The 13,721-nt window shown below is 45.6% G+C and overlaps 1 protein-coding gene across 1 annotated transcript; it reads left to right on the top strand.

The window, feature by feature from the left end:
- Positions 1 to 275: 275 nt before the first annotated feature.
- On the top strand, positions 276 to 11,908 carry npc1l1 (NPC1-like 1). Its single transcript, XM_029638325.2, has 20 exons — positions 276 to 643; positions 1,806 to 1,967; positions 2,197 to 3,402; positions 3,609 to 3,832; positions 3,994 to 4,094; positions 4,444 to 4,616; positions 4,856 to 4,984; positions 5,389 to 5,571; positions 5,807 to 5,921; positions 6,287 to 6,552; positions 6,669 to 6,758; positions 6,945 to 7,135; positions 8,667 to 8,794; positions 8,932 to 9,061; positions 9,284 to 9,339; positions 9,436 to 9,586; positions 9,735 to 9,966; positions 10,208 to 10,321; positions 10,475 to 10,637; positions 10,777 to 11,908. The coding sequence occupies exons 1-20, from the start codon at positions 587 to 589 to the stop codon at positions 11,061 to 11,063; spliced, it is 4,158 nt and encodes a 1,385-aa protein (XP_029494185.2). The 5' UTR covers positions 276 to 586; the 3' UTR covers positions 11,064 to 11,908.
- The last annotated feature ends 1,813 nt before the right edge of the window (positions 11,909 to 13,721 follow it).

Here is a 13,721-nt window from a genome sequence, read left to right as displayed (position 1 = left end):
TGTTCATTGACACAAATACAAGTGAGGCAAACCTTGAGTTAATGGGGTAAAGCTGGAATAGGGGTAAGGGGGATAAGCGCAGGGGTTTTGTGGGCCGTAGAGGGCGGTGGCGGTATGTTTGTTATTTTGTTTTCCCAGTTTCTCTGTCTCCTGGTAACATTCTACCATCCTCATTGCCCCGGTTAATTATCAATCAGATGAATGTCTCTTTGCTCGTTCTGATTGGCATTTGCTGCATCAGGCCAGATAAAACAGGTGACATCACACCACTGATACTAGTCATGGGGTGGGGTGGCTGATGGCTTCGCCTTTTCCTGCCCCTGGCTGTCACCCCTGGGACTTACAGACAGACAGGCAGGCAGACAGACAGAGAACGAGAGAGAGGACTAACACACAGAGGCCTCTCTCACTATATCATCCCTTCACTGGAAAAAAAAACATCTAATTTTTGTTATTTATTCAAGTGATCGTATTGAGATTAAAACTCTCTTTTGAAAGGGGAGACCGCAACTAAACCGACACTCCATCCTAATCTACCTGGAGTTCCAGGCTCTTTCTAAGCTGTGAGGTGCTGTGGAATAGCAGCATGGGTAGACCCACTATGAGCCGTGCCACTGCCCTGCTCACACTCCTGGCCTGTCTGGTAAGTCCTTCTGTTTCTCCCCGATGGCTGTTACCCAGAGGTAGAGACGGAACGTTTTGTGTTGATGGCGTTTTCATTTCCACCACTGGTGTTACAGGGTGTGCTAGTTAAACAACTTGCAAGTGTCTACGTTGCCATTCAACACTAACAGAATCACAATAACTCCGAATCCAGTACTCGAATGAGACTATATTTCTTTGAAGATAATAATAGACTTAAAGGAAAGTGTAACTGTAATATCTACTGGGATGTGTTTATGTTAATGCAAAGTTTAGGTGTATGTAATATTATACAATTCATTGTAAAATAGAGGGACTGTAGTTTTTATACTTATTCACTACGGGGCGACCATCATGTTTACTTAGTGGTCATAGTCCAATAACGTTTCCTCTATTTTTATAAAACAGAGATGCCGGGAACTTGACTGTATTGATGCAGACGAATAGACTAATTGAGGGAGTGAATATATTCTTTCACTACCAATTTATTGCCACCTTACTAAACAAGGCAAACATATAATCCAGTGATTTAGCCATGTTGAATGCAGAAACAGTCAGGTACTCAGAAATAGTGAGCCGATCTGACATTTTGTTTCCTTCTGTTGAAAATTGTCTCTCTATTCCTGTACATTCGAATACTATCTGTGCTGGTGATTAAGCCTTGAAACATACAGTAACTTACTCTCTCCACCCCCTTATTGTCATTACGCACAAACAGCAAAGAGCAAGGTAAAAAACAAAACAAGGCGAATACAGAAGAATATTTGTAGGCCAGAAATCAGTTGAAAAATAGATAGTGGAAATTAGAAGAGTATCCCAACCAGAAGGATGAAAAGGTGAAAGTGTATTATGGTTACACCACCATTATCTCCCCTCAGTCATACTAACTCTGTTATTTTACTAGGATCTTCATTTGAGCCAGTTTGCTCCAGCAGGGAATAATCCTCCAGCAACAGGAAATGTGAATTATTATGTGGATTATAATTAATGGACATTTTTGTAGGGGTTGATACACTTTTCGTGAGGGCAAATCAAGTCAAAGTGGTAAAGACAACATTTTTAAAACTCAAATACACTACAAGTTTGCATTTCCTGCCGTGCAGGACAATTCTCAGCAACAAATAGTGATCAAATTGAGATCCTACTGTGTATGTCTCCCCCAGGTTGTCTTAGAGGCCCGTCATGAGCCAGGATACTGTGCCTTCTACGAGGAGTGTGGTAGAAACCCAACGGTGGCGGGATCCCTCCTCCCCCCCATAATCCCCTGCCTCAACTACAGCCGTGCTCGAGCCCTCAAGGGGGAGCACTACCAGCAACTCAAAAAGGTCAGTGGTTCTGGCCCAGTAACTCTCTGGGTGGTTCTGTCTGTTTGCTCTGGAGAGCGCGTGCGCGTGAGAGAGAGCGAGAGAGAGAGAGAGAGAGAGAGAGAGAGAGAGAGAGAGAGAGAGAGAGAGAGAGAGAGAGAGAGAGAGAGAGCTGACATTGGCAGTGTTTTAAAGCGACAGAGCAATGTCAAGTTTCAGGTAAATGACCTTACTGTTGCTATGATTCTAGGTGTGCCCCATGCTGGACCGTGGAGAGGGCAGCACCACCGCCTGCTGCTCTATAAAGCAGCTCAAGTCCCTGGAAATGAGCCTGATGCTGTCCAAGGCAGTGCTCATGCGCTGCCCCTCCTGTGCTGACAACTTTGCCCACCTCCACTGCATCAACACCTGCAGCCCTGATCAGACCACAACCATTAACGTGACACGCACCATCAACATCACCACGTTGGGGATTGTCAAAGAGGCTGTGGTGGGTTACCAGGCCTACTTGTCCACCTCGTTTGCCGACAAATCCTTTGAGTCCTGCAAGAACGTGAGGATTCCCGCCACGGGGGGGTATGCCATCGCTACCATGTGTGGACGCTATGGCTCAGCACTGTGTACGGCTCAGCGCTGGTATGACTTCCAGGGAGACTCCAGTAATGGCCTGGCCCCACTGGACATCGACTTCAGGCTGATCCCAGAAGGGGTCACCGAGGGGATACCCGATGGGGTAGTGCCTTACGCCGGGAGGGCGCTGGGGTGTAACGAGATGACCCCAACAGGGGCAGAGGTTTGCTCCTGCCAGGACTGCCAGGCCTCGTGCCCAGTCGTACCCTCTCCCCCACCCCCCGCAGAACCCTTCACCATCGGGGGGGTGGACGGCTACCTGGTGCTATGTGTGATCTTCCTCTGCGTTCTCATTCTAGCCTTCCTGCTCTTTGTGCTCTCCACCTACCTCCTGAGGAAGGAAGAGGGCAAGGACTCTGAGAAAGGGAAAGGAAAGGGGAAAGGGATGGATAAGAATGGGAACAACGTGAGTGAGAGGCTGATTGAACCGTGGGAGGTGACGTGTACAGACAAGAACAGCCTGGCTACTCAGGAGTTCCTGGGTTCTGGGTTCCGGGCATGGGGCACCCTCATGGCCTCACACCCCCTCAAGGTGCTGCTAGCGTCGGCTGTGGTCACAGCTGCCTTCGCCACAGGACTCATGCACATTGAACTGACCACCGACCCGGTCCAGCTGTGGTCAGCCCCAAACAGCCGTGCCCGTATGGAGAAGGACTTCCATGACAAGCACTTTGACCCATTCTTTAGAACCAACCAGATGATCCTAACAGCGCCTGGCCGACCTGGTCACTTTTACGACTCGTTGCTGTTCGGGAAGCAGAACTTCAGTGGAATCATTGCCAAAGACCTGATCCTGGAACTTCTAAAGCTGCAGAAAAAGATTCAGGTAGAGTAGAACAGACACCAACACTAATGGCACTACAATTGGTATTACTGAAATATCATGAACATTGTGTTAGTAGTAGTTCTACCAGTTCTACGATAGAGAACATGTGATTATTGACATATTGTATTTATTCTTAATGTGATAATCAGAAATCACTAAAGTAATGCAATACTAAACTCCTTTATTGTTTCAACTCTTATCTGCAGAACATTGAGTTCTGGTCGAATGATCTGAACCGTATGGCAAGTCTGAAGGATGTGTGCTTCGCGCCCCTCAACCCCTCCAACCCCTCCCTGACTGACTGTGCTGTCAACAGCCTGCCCCAGTACTTCCAGAACAGTGTGGCCAACCTCAACGCTAAAGTCAACATGACGGAGCTGGGAGTGACCAAGGAGGTGGACTGGAGAGACCACTTCATCTACTGCGTCAAGTAAGTCTGATTTGTGACGCGCCTCCCTTTCTGTCAGTGAAAACACAATCAGATTCTAGGGCCGTTTTTAAATATTCATTTATCGTTGTTCAAATATGTTTATATCATTGACAGTAAGGCAGCTAAATGAAACATGATCTTGTATGCCCCATTCCCTGCAGCTCTCCCCTGTCGTTCAAAGACATCACTGACCTGCAGTTGAGCTGCATGGCTGATTATGGAGCACCAGTCTTCCCCTTCCTCGCAGTGGGAGGATACAAGAGTAAGTCTTCATGTCGTTTTATTTTTTTGTAATAATACTTTAATTAGTCCCTAGATTGCATTCTTCTTTGGCTCTGCTACCAATCCCGCAGAACAGATGCCGACACTAACCTAGTAGCTTGACGACACTTCATAGACTAGGTGACTAGTGGTTCTCCGTAGCTCAGTCGGGTCGAGCATAGCACAGCTTTGGCGCTTGCAACGCCAGTATAGTGGGTTCGATTCCCGGGACCAACCGTATGTAAAATGTGAGTCGCTTTGGATAAAACCATCTGCTAAATGGCATTTGTTATTATATATCAGATGAATCCTGTGTATTAACCCGGCTTTCGTAATCTCCCCCCTCTCAGATGAAGGCTACACTACAGCAGAAGCTCTCATCCTGACATTCTCCCTCAATAACTACCCTCGAGACAACGTTAAGTTCAAGGTGGCCCTGGAGTGGGAGCAAAGGTTCCTGGACATAGTTCAAGAGTACCAGAAGAGTCCAGGCAACCCGTTCACCTTTGCGTACATGGCTGAGGTATGTACGTACGCACACAGCCAGGGATATCTCCCATACAGACAGTCTACTTATTGATTACCTGCTATTTACCTTGGAAGACATTGCATGGTCATAATATTGAAATACATTGCTTTATTAGTCTATAATTACCTCTCTCTGTTCTCTACCCTCTCTCCTTTTCTTTTATATCCTTCTCTGCCACTGCTCTCTCCCACCTCTCACCCCTTCTCCGAACCCCTCTATTTCTCTCTCTGTAGAGGTCACTGGAGGATGAGATTAACAGGACGACAGCGGAGGACATCCCCATCTTCATGATCAGCTATGCTGTTATCTTTGTGTACATCGCTGTGGCTCTGGGGGATTACACCTCCTTCAGTCGAATACTGGTGAGACCACTCTGGGAAATACAATGTGCCAATTTGCCTTTCAACTGCTGCCATTTTAGCCGGACACACACAGAAAACACTTGGCCCGAAGCAGAAAGTCAAATCAATAACCTTAGTAGTTACACAAGGACAGAAAGGAGGAAATGACTGTATAGATACAGCATGTCCAGATGCAGGCAGTCATATTCTCTAAAATTGCAGATTTTTATGCCTGCTTAGCCTTTTGGAGGGCTAGATGGAACACAAATGGAATTCTCCGTAATGTCAAAAACTGTAACGCTAGTTTGTAAGATAGATGAAGCACTGTACTGTATATGACTAGGGTGGATTAAAAGGTTTTCCTATGCCATACAGGAAACTGTGGTCAACAGGAGCTGCCCCTGACCTCTGTGGTGTCCCTACAGGTGGACTCGAAGTTCCTGGTTGGTCTGGGTGGTATCCTGGTGGTGGGCTGCTCTGTCCTGGCCTCCATGGGTTTCTACGCCTGGATCGGTATCCCCTCCTCTCTGATCATCCTCCAGGTTGTCCCCTTCCTGGTGCTGGCCGTAGGAGCTGACAACATCTTTATCTTCGTCCTGGAGTACCAGGTGTGTGTGTTTTAAACCTGCTTATCACTCATCTGGGCATGGCCCACGGTCTCATACTCCTACTGCTCAGCTGCTTTGAGTGTGTGCGTGTGCGGGTGCGTGTGCGTGTGGCTGTAAGTTACTTGACTGTTTTGGTATTCCACAACGACCGGTTGTTCAGTTGGTTCACTCATAATGTTCTTCGTCAGGTGGCAGTATTTTCTCTCTCCGGTAATAGTAAAACTCTCTCTCCCAGAGGGACGCACGGAGGCCAGGCGAGAAGAGGGAGGAGCGGATCGGACGTGTCCTTGGAAATGTAGCTCCCAGCATGCTCCTGTGCTCTCTCTCCGAGTCTGTCTGCTTCTTCCTGGGTGAGCTCCCACTGGCGCACTCTAGAACATAGGAACAGAGCACACAGAAAAGACACAGGTATTTCTTGTCAGAGAGACCCTAACCCTGTAGTAATTCATCAGGTGTGCAAATATGTAGACTCGTCCACCAGCCGACTCTCTCTGTCAAACCTATGTGGTAGCAATGAGCCTGGGTACAAGGTTAGCAACAACGCGTTCTTTCGAAAGTCGCCGTCAATGGCAATGACAATAGTGGTCTATACATACCAGGATGTAGCCGACATTCCATCCGTTTAATCAATTCCATACACATGGCGCCTGTGAAGGGGGTTTACATACTCTATGTTAATGACTAACCACTCCTGTTCCTCACCTCTGTCCCCCAGGCGCTCTGAGCACCATGCCTGCTGTCAAGTCCTTTGCTCTGTACGCTGCCCTGGCTGTGCTCATGGACTTTGTGCTGCAGATGACGGCCTTCGTGGCGCTGCTGTCCCTGGACGCCAGACGGCAGGACGGGAACCGCTGCGAGCTGGCCTGCTGCGTCACCGTCAAGACCACGGCCCCCTCCAAACCCAACGAGGGTTTCCTTCTGCCCGCCATGAGGAAATACTATGCCCCCGTCCTCCTCCACCCCGTCACCAGAGTCATAGTGGTAAATAAACGATTGTCTTTTGACCTTTTATACATTGGTGTTCCCTCTAGTTAGCTCAGTTGGCTGGTTTTGGTTGCGGTTGTGGTTGAAGTCCTCCTCCTCTCTCCCTCTGCCAGATTGTTGTGTTCATCTTTATGTTCATCTCCTCCATCTACCTGATGTTCTATGTGACAGTGGGTCTGGATCAGGAGCTGGCTATGCCCCAGGTGAGTGACACCTGGACTACTGCTTGAATGCACCTCCCATGACCCTTTATTCATTCATTCTTTCATTCATTCATGAATAACATATAACAACATACAGTATGAACGACAGGAAACAGCCTAAATAACAGTACATTTTCATCCATGTACTGGCCACGTGACACCTTCTCCTCTCATCCTCTGTCTCAGGGTTCCTACATGTTGGAGTATTTCAAGTACCTGTATGCGTACTTTGAGGTGGGCGTCCCAACCTATTTTGTCACGACAAAGGGCTTTAACTTCACCAGCATAGCGGGTATGAATGCAACCTGCTCCAGTGTGGGCTGTGACCCCTTCTCTCTCACTCAGAAGATCCAGTACGCCACTGAATACCCTGACCTGTGAGTAGTCATTAGATTTGAAATTAAACGGAGGATTAAAAATAATAATAATAATTACATTTAGAAGGCTAGTTATTTTCACCTGGTCTCAAAGCACTTTATATTGGGTGTGGGTAAATTGACTTGTATACACTAAGTGTTCAAAACATTAAGAACACTTGCTCTTTCCATGACACAGACTGACAAGGTGAATCCAGGTGAAAGCTATGATTACTTATTGATGTCACTTTAATCCACTTCAATCAGTGTAGATGAAGGGGAGGATACAGGTTAAACTTATTTTTAAGTCTTGAGACAATTGAGACATGGATTGTGTGTGTGCCATTCAGAGGGTGAATTGGCAAGACAAAAGATTGAAGTGCCTTTGAATGGGGTATGGTAGTAGGTGCCAGGCACATCCGGTTTGTGTCAAGAACTGCAATGCTGCTGTATTTTTATGCTCAACCGTTTCCCGAGTGTACCAAGAATGATTCACCACACACAAAAAAGTGCTATCTAAAACATTAAAGGTTTCTTCTTCAGCTGTCCCCACAGGAAAACCCTTTGAAGAACCCTTTTCCGTTCCAGATTGAACCCTTTTGGTTCCAGGTAGAACCCTATTGAGTTCAATTTAGAACCCTTTCCCTAGAGGGTTCTACATGGAACCCAAAATAATTCTAACTGGAACCAAAAAGTGTTCTAACTGGAACCCTATGGGGACAGCTGAAGAACCCTTTTGCAAAGGACATCCAGCCTTTCCCAGTTGACTGTGGGAAGCTTTGGAGTCAACATGGGCCAGCATCCCTATGTAATGCTTTCAACACGTTGTAGAGGCCATGCCCTGACGAATTGAGGCTGTTCTGAGGGAAAAGGGGGGGTGCAACTCAAGATTAGGAAGGTGTTCTTAATGTTTTGCATACTGAGTGTATATTCAAACACTACTTCCTTCTAACGGTGTTGTTGTTCTGTTTCCAGTCTGTCTCTCTGACTCCTCCCTAACCCTTTTCCCCACTGCACTCAACCTTGAACTTATTGATATCCACAAGGCCACCTCACACACAGCCAATCACAACGCTTACTGATCAACCCAGTTACGCAAAACACATTCAAGAATAGATCAGGGACTAGATGGATAGAAAGGCTATATCATCACATCTGATGAGCAAACTATTCATTCTTAATCTAGGGTTAGGATTAAGGTTAATGTTAGGGGTAAGGGTTAAGGTTAGGGTTAGTGGTTAAATAGCCTTTGTGGTCAGAAAGCGCCACACTTCTGTCCTCTCTAGCGTGGAGATAAGGTCTCAGGGCTGCTGGTATCACCACCTCATTAATGCGCCTTTGTTTTCAATTTGCCATATCAGCAGCTGGTGTTGTAAATGTAAAAGGTAGTACTCCAAAGCCAAAGTTCGGCTGACTCTGGGGTTTGCGTGAACGTTGATGAAAGTGAAATAAAATAAGGGGGAAGTTCGTAACGATGCCAGAATGATGGGTACTTTCTGATACATAACGGTGCTTGTTTTAATGAGTCCCAACTCATTGATATGATTAACAGATCTTACATGGCCATCCCAGCAAACTCGTGGGTGGACGACTTCATTGACTGGCTAAACCCTGGATCCAAATGCTGTCGGCTCTATACCATCGGTCCTAACAAAGGGAAATTCTGTCCCGCGAGCGAATGTGAGTACCAAGTACCTCAGAGACAGCCGGACAACGGGGACTAAAAACAAAGAACATTATCCTCTCTGTTTGTTATGCATGAATAAAACATAAAGAAACATGTATCTAACCTGATGTATAATGTGTTGTGTGCGCAGCGGCCTTCCTGTGTGGGCAGAAGTGTATGAAGATTCCCGTTAACGGGGTACTGAGGCCCGACAAGGAGCAATTCAACCGCTTCCTACCAGACTTCCTAGGCAACAGGCCCGACCTGCAGTGCCCTAAGGGGTGAGTGTCTCTCACACACACACACACACACACACACACACACACACACACACACACACACACACACACACACACACACACACACACACACACACACACACACACACACACACACACACACACACACACACACACACACACACACACAGACACACACACACACGCAAACACACACGCATCCACACATGCATGTGTGTAATGGTCTGTTTCTCTTCCTAACAGAGGTCTTGGAGCCTATGATAAGGCTGTGATCACAGATGAGAGTGGAGAAATTATAGGTGAGGAATACTGGATATTATTTATCACATTTTAACCTAATACACAGACAATAAAGCTTCCGAAGTCAAAGGTGACCTGTGTCTCTGTGTTGTTAGCCACCAGGTTCATGGCGTACCACACGGCCCTGACCACCTCCAAGGAGTTCACTGCAGCTCTAAAAATAGCCAGAGAGCTGGCCCACAACATCACCCTCAGCATGAGATCCATACCTGGCACATCCCAGGACTTTGAAGTCTTCCCCTACACGTATGTTAGCTCAGCGTCCTCCTCCTTTCTCCTCGTCTTTTTCTCCACTTCTCACATCTTTCCGTATACATCTATTCCTCCTTTCCCCTCTGGGAGAGGCTGTGGACAAGCATCAGTTAATCAGACTGCCCTCCTCCTCTCCCTCCAGTGTGACCTATGTGTTCTATGAACAGTACCTGACCATTGTGTCTGAGGGACTGTTTAACATCTCCCTGTGCCTACTGCCAACCTTTGTGGTGTGCTGTCTGCTGCTGGGCATGGACCTGCGCTCCGGCGCTCTCAACCTCCTCACCATCATCATGATCACCGTGGATACCGTGGGCGTCATGACACTGTGGGGCATCGACTACAACGCTGTGGCTCTTATCAACCTGGTCACGGTATGGAACCAGAGCACTACTTGTGTTGGCGCGGGTGCAACTTGTTGCACCGTGTCTCAACTTCAGCACCAGTTTGAAACCTCATACATCCTGTTTGTAAACGTGCTGTAGATAGTGTCCCCTATCTTTACTCCCTGAAATGGACTATAAGCCACTGTCCCCACCCAAGCTGCACTTGACATAAGCAAACATGTGTTTTTACACCCTAACCCTCCCCCTTCCCTCTCTGTCTGGTCCGCAGGCGGTGGGTATCTCTGTGGAGTTTGTATCTCACATCACACGATCCTTTGCCATGAGCATCCAGCCTACACATGTAGAGAGAGCCAAGGAGGCTACTGCTACTATGGGCAGTGCGGTGAGTCCAAGTGCCAGAGCACACAATCCCTGTACAGCCATTAGATACGTGGCCTTGTCAAAACCACAAAGATATATGTGGACACTTAATGGACTTTCTTTTTTTCTTTTTTATTTACGCTGAACATATGTTTGTCCCTGTGCGGTTCTACAGGTGTTTGCTGGCGTCGCCATGACGAACCTGCCTGGCATAGTTGTGTTGGCATTTGCCAAAGCCCAGCTCATCCAGATATTCTTCTTCCGTTTAAACCTGGTTATCACTCTGCTGGGCATGGCCCATGGCCTCATATTCCTGCCCGTGCTGCTCAGCTACTTTGGTGAGAGTGTGTGTGTGTACGTGCGTGTGTGCGTGCGTAGGCGCGTGTCAACCAACAGATTAGTCACTGAATGAAGGTTTTTTCACTCTGTGACCTTTTTTGGACTGATACCTTTTTCCCAATCCTGTGTGTCTCTCAGGTCCTGGAGTGAATAAAGCAGTGTTGCTACGGCTACAGCAGGCCAAGGCCCAGGAGCTGGAGCTGAGTAGCCATGCCAAGAACATCTACGACAACATCGGCTATGAAGACCAGGAGAACAGCCCCAACCCAGACACCACCCCCATCACCCCGTACGAACCTCGCACCACTGAGAACCTCAAAAAGGTTGCGATAGAAGAGACAATGCCCCCCCCCCCCCTCCCTCCCCACACAGAGACAATCTCTGAGGAACAGCTGGATAAAGTGGTGAGAGTGGACCATTTCTGAACACCACCACCTAACCAACTGTTTCCAGGTTATCTACATATACCTCCATAACCATAGGAACCGCAAGAGCCCGAAGCAAGGACAATGTATGTGGCAAAGCAGGGTCTAATAGAGATTATATATATTGAGCCATATGTGCAGATCTTCATCTATGGCACTAGCGGCAATGTCCCATTATTCAGGAAAGGCAGGACTGAAGGCCACAATAGACACGACCGTGCAATATCTACTACCAGATGAACTGTGTGGAGTGGAGATACATAACCACGTACTGAGCTGAGGGACCTATTGGTCGTTCAACAGAGACATCACTTATAATAGTATACTGTGTAATGTAGACATGTAGTCTCTCATCTCCATATTCTGTATGTGACAGTTTCTGCCTGGGCAGGAGGAACTGGCAGGATGATTTCTGCATTGCAAATTAGGCAGGCACAAAGTGGTTCCTAGTGAGAAATTACATACAAATATGCTAACAAAATTATTTTTTTATACTATTAGAATTGTTTTATGTGTCAGTTAAATGTAAATGTATGAACAAAATCTGTTCATCAAGTATTCCCACGAATAAAAGAGATGTGATCGTGTCTGAATGTAATCAAGGTAAGAAAGTATAGTTATTTTCAAATACAATCTCTTTTTGGTTGTGGTCAATTTGCAGTGTACAAATTATTATAATTATGTTTCGGTTCCCCTACCATCCACTCCAGCAAAATTCGGCCAGCAGCTGAATCTAGTTGCTTTCCCCAAAATTACAGTAAGATAAAACACTCCAGTAAATAATTATTTTCTGTATTGTTTGTAAAAAATATTGTGAAATGACTATTAAACATGTCTGTAAAGTATGCGTGACTTGACTTTGTAGGCTGTGGTAAACCCAGGAATAAAATGGCGTAATGATTTTCATAATAAATGCATTACATAAGCACAATGGGGCCGATTCCAAACGAAGTTAGGCCGATGGAAATCAAAAGTAATTCCCTGCACCTTTATCTCCATGCATATTCTGACCTTGAACATAAGCATGAGAATAGCATGCCATTCACCCGCTATTCATTCGGGTGGAGGTAGAATAAATTAAGGCGAAGCGGAGGTGTGTCTACAGATATGCCGTATTATGACCTTGATTTAATTCCCTCATAATTCCAATACCTTTAAGCGAGAGGAAACCAGCGTACCTACCGTTTCCAAGTGAAACAAGCATCTATAAAAACAAGTGTCATTAAAAACAACACCATTGTCCATGCACTGTGATTTACAACTTGATAAGTGCTATTGATAAGAGCAGTAAACGAGTAATCCATTTGGATAAGGTAATCGCAAATATAAATGAAACTTGTTTTAGATATATTTTACCTTTTAATCGCTGAAGACAAATGTGAAACCAGTCATATGGCATTAAACTGACGCATATTAACACATCAATTTTCCGACAGTAAAGTTTATGAAATGCTGTGCCATTATGCAGAATTGAAATTGTACGCCTATTAACTTTCAGGAATGGGAACTCTCGAATGTCTTAATTATAGGCTACCCCCGATTTTTTTAATATGTTAAATATTAGCCATGATCAGTATCGACCGTCAGTAGGCCTAATAACCACACATAATTAACTCCTGGTGGTTCCAAACTTCTTCCACTTAAGAATGATGGAGGCCACTGTGTTCTTGGGGACCTTCAATGCTGCAAACATGTTTTGGTACCCTTCCCCGGATCTGTGCCTCGACAGACAACTCTTTCGACCTCATGGCTTGGTTTTTGCTCTGACATGCACTGTCAACTGTGGGACCTTATATTGACAGGTGTGTGTTCGCCTTTCCAAATCATGTCCAATCAACTTAATTTACCACAGGTGGACTCCAATCAAGTTGTTGAAACATCTCAAGGATGATCAATAGAAACAGGATGCACCTGTGCTCAATGTCGAGTTTCAAAGCAAAGGATCTGAATACCTATGCACAAAAGGTATTTCTGTTTAGAATTGTTTTTATAAATTTGCACAAATTTCTAAAAACCTGTTTTCACTTTGTCATTATGGGGTTTGTATTTAATCAATTTCAGAATAAGGCTGTAACGTAACAAAACCTGGAAAAAGTCAAGGGGTCTGAATACTTTCCGAATGCACTGTTGGCTAGTTAACTTGTTATGGAGTGGAGCACAGACCAAGCTGTAACAGTTTGAACCCGACCCATGGCGCAGTACTTTGCCATGTCATCACAAACGTCCATGGTTAGTGCAGGCAACTGGCCTACTATTGTACACTGTTCTCCCTATTATAATGACATGTACACTAAACTTACAACATTACCATGGGTTGAAGAACTGAATGTGGCAATTTTCTAAATTAATCAAACCACCCTTTTGTTTCTTTAGTGCTTAAAGGCTCTCCAAGCCAGTTTTTAATGATTCACAAAAACATTCCTATACCTAAATAATCTACAAGATCAGGGTATTTTTAAATCTACCAATTGATGCTGAAACTGAGACAAATATGCATATATTTAGATGGCTAAGTCTAAATACCAAATACTGAGAAGTGCGCAGGAAAGACATCAATCTCTGTCTGAATCGTCCCCAACATCAAACATTAAATCAAATGTTATTTGTCACATGCGCCGAATACAACAGGTATTCAATTTCACCTTACAGTGAAATGCT

Source organism: Oncorhynchus nerka, linkage group LG27 (assembly GCF_034236695.1).
Source record: "Oncorhynchus nerka isolate Pitt River linkage group LG27, Oner_Uvic_2.0, whole genome shotgun sequence".
NCBI classification, from domain to species: Eukaryota; Metazoa; Chordata; class Actinopteri; order Salmoniformes; family Salmonidae; genus Oncorhynchus; species Oncorhynchus nerka.
The sequence above is the reverse complement of the archived record's forward strand: the minus strand, read 5'-3'. Positions and strand labels throughout refer to the sequence as shown.

Bases quoted from the DNA above. Each gene is read 5' to 3' on its own strand.
- npc1l1 (XM_029638325.2), top strand. From the start codon at position 587: ATGGGTAGACCCACTATGAGCCGTGCCACTGCCCTGCTCACACTCCTG. The intron at 1,968-2,196 runs GTCAGTGGTTCT...CTATGATTCTAG, and splicing joins ACTACCAGCAACTCAAAAAG to GTGTGCCCCATGCTGGACCG. The intron at 5,922-6,286 runs GTGAGCTCCCAC...TCTGTCCCCCAG, and splicing joins GTCTGTCTGCTTCTTCCTGG to GCGCTCTGAGCACCATGCCT.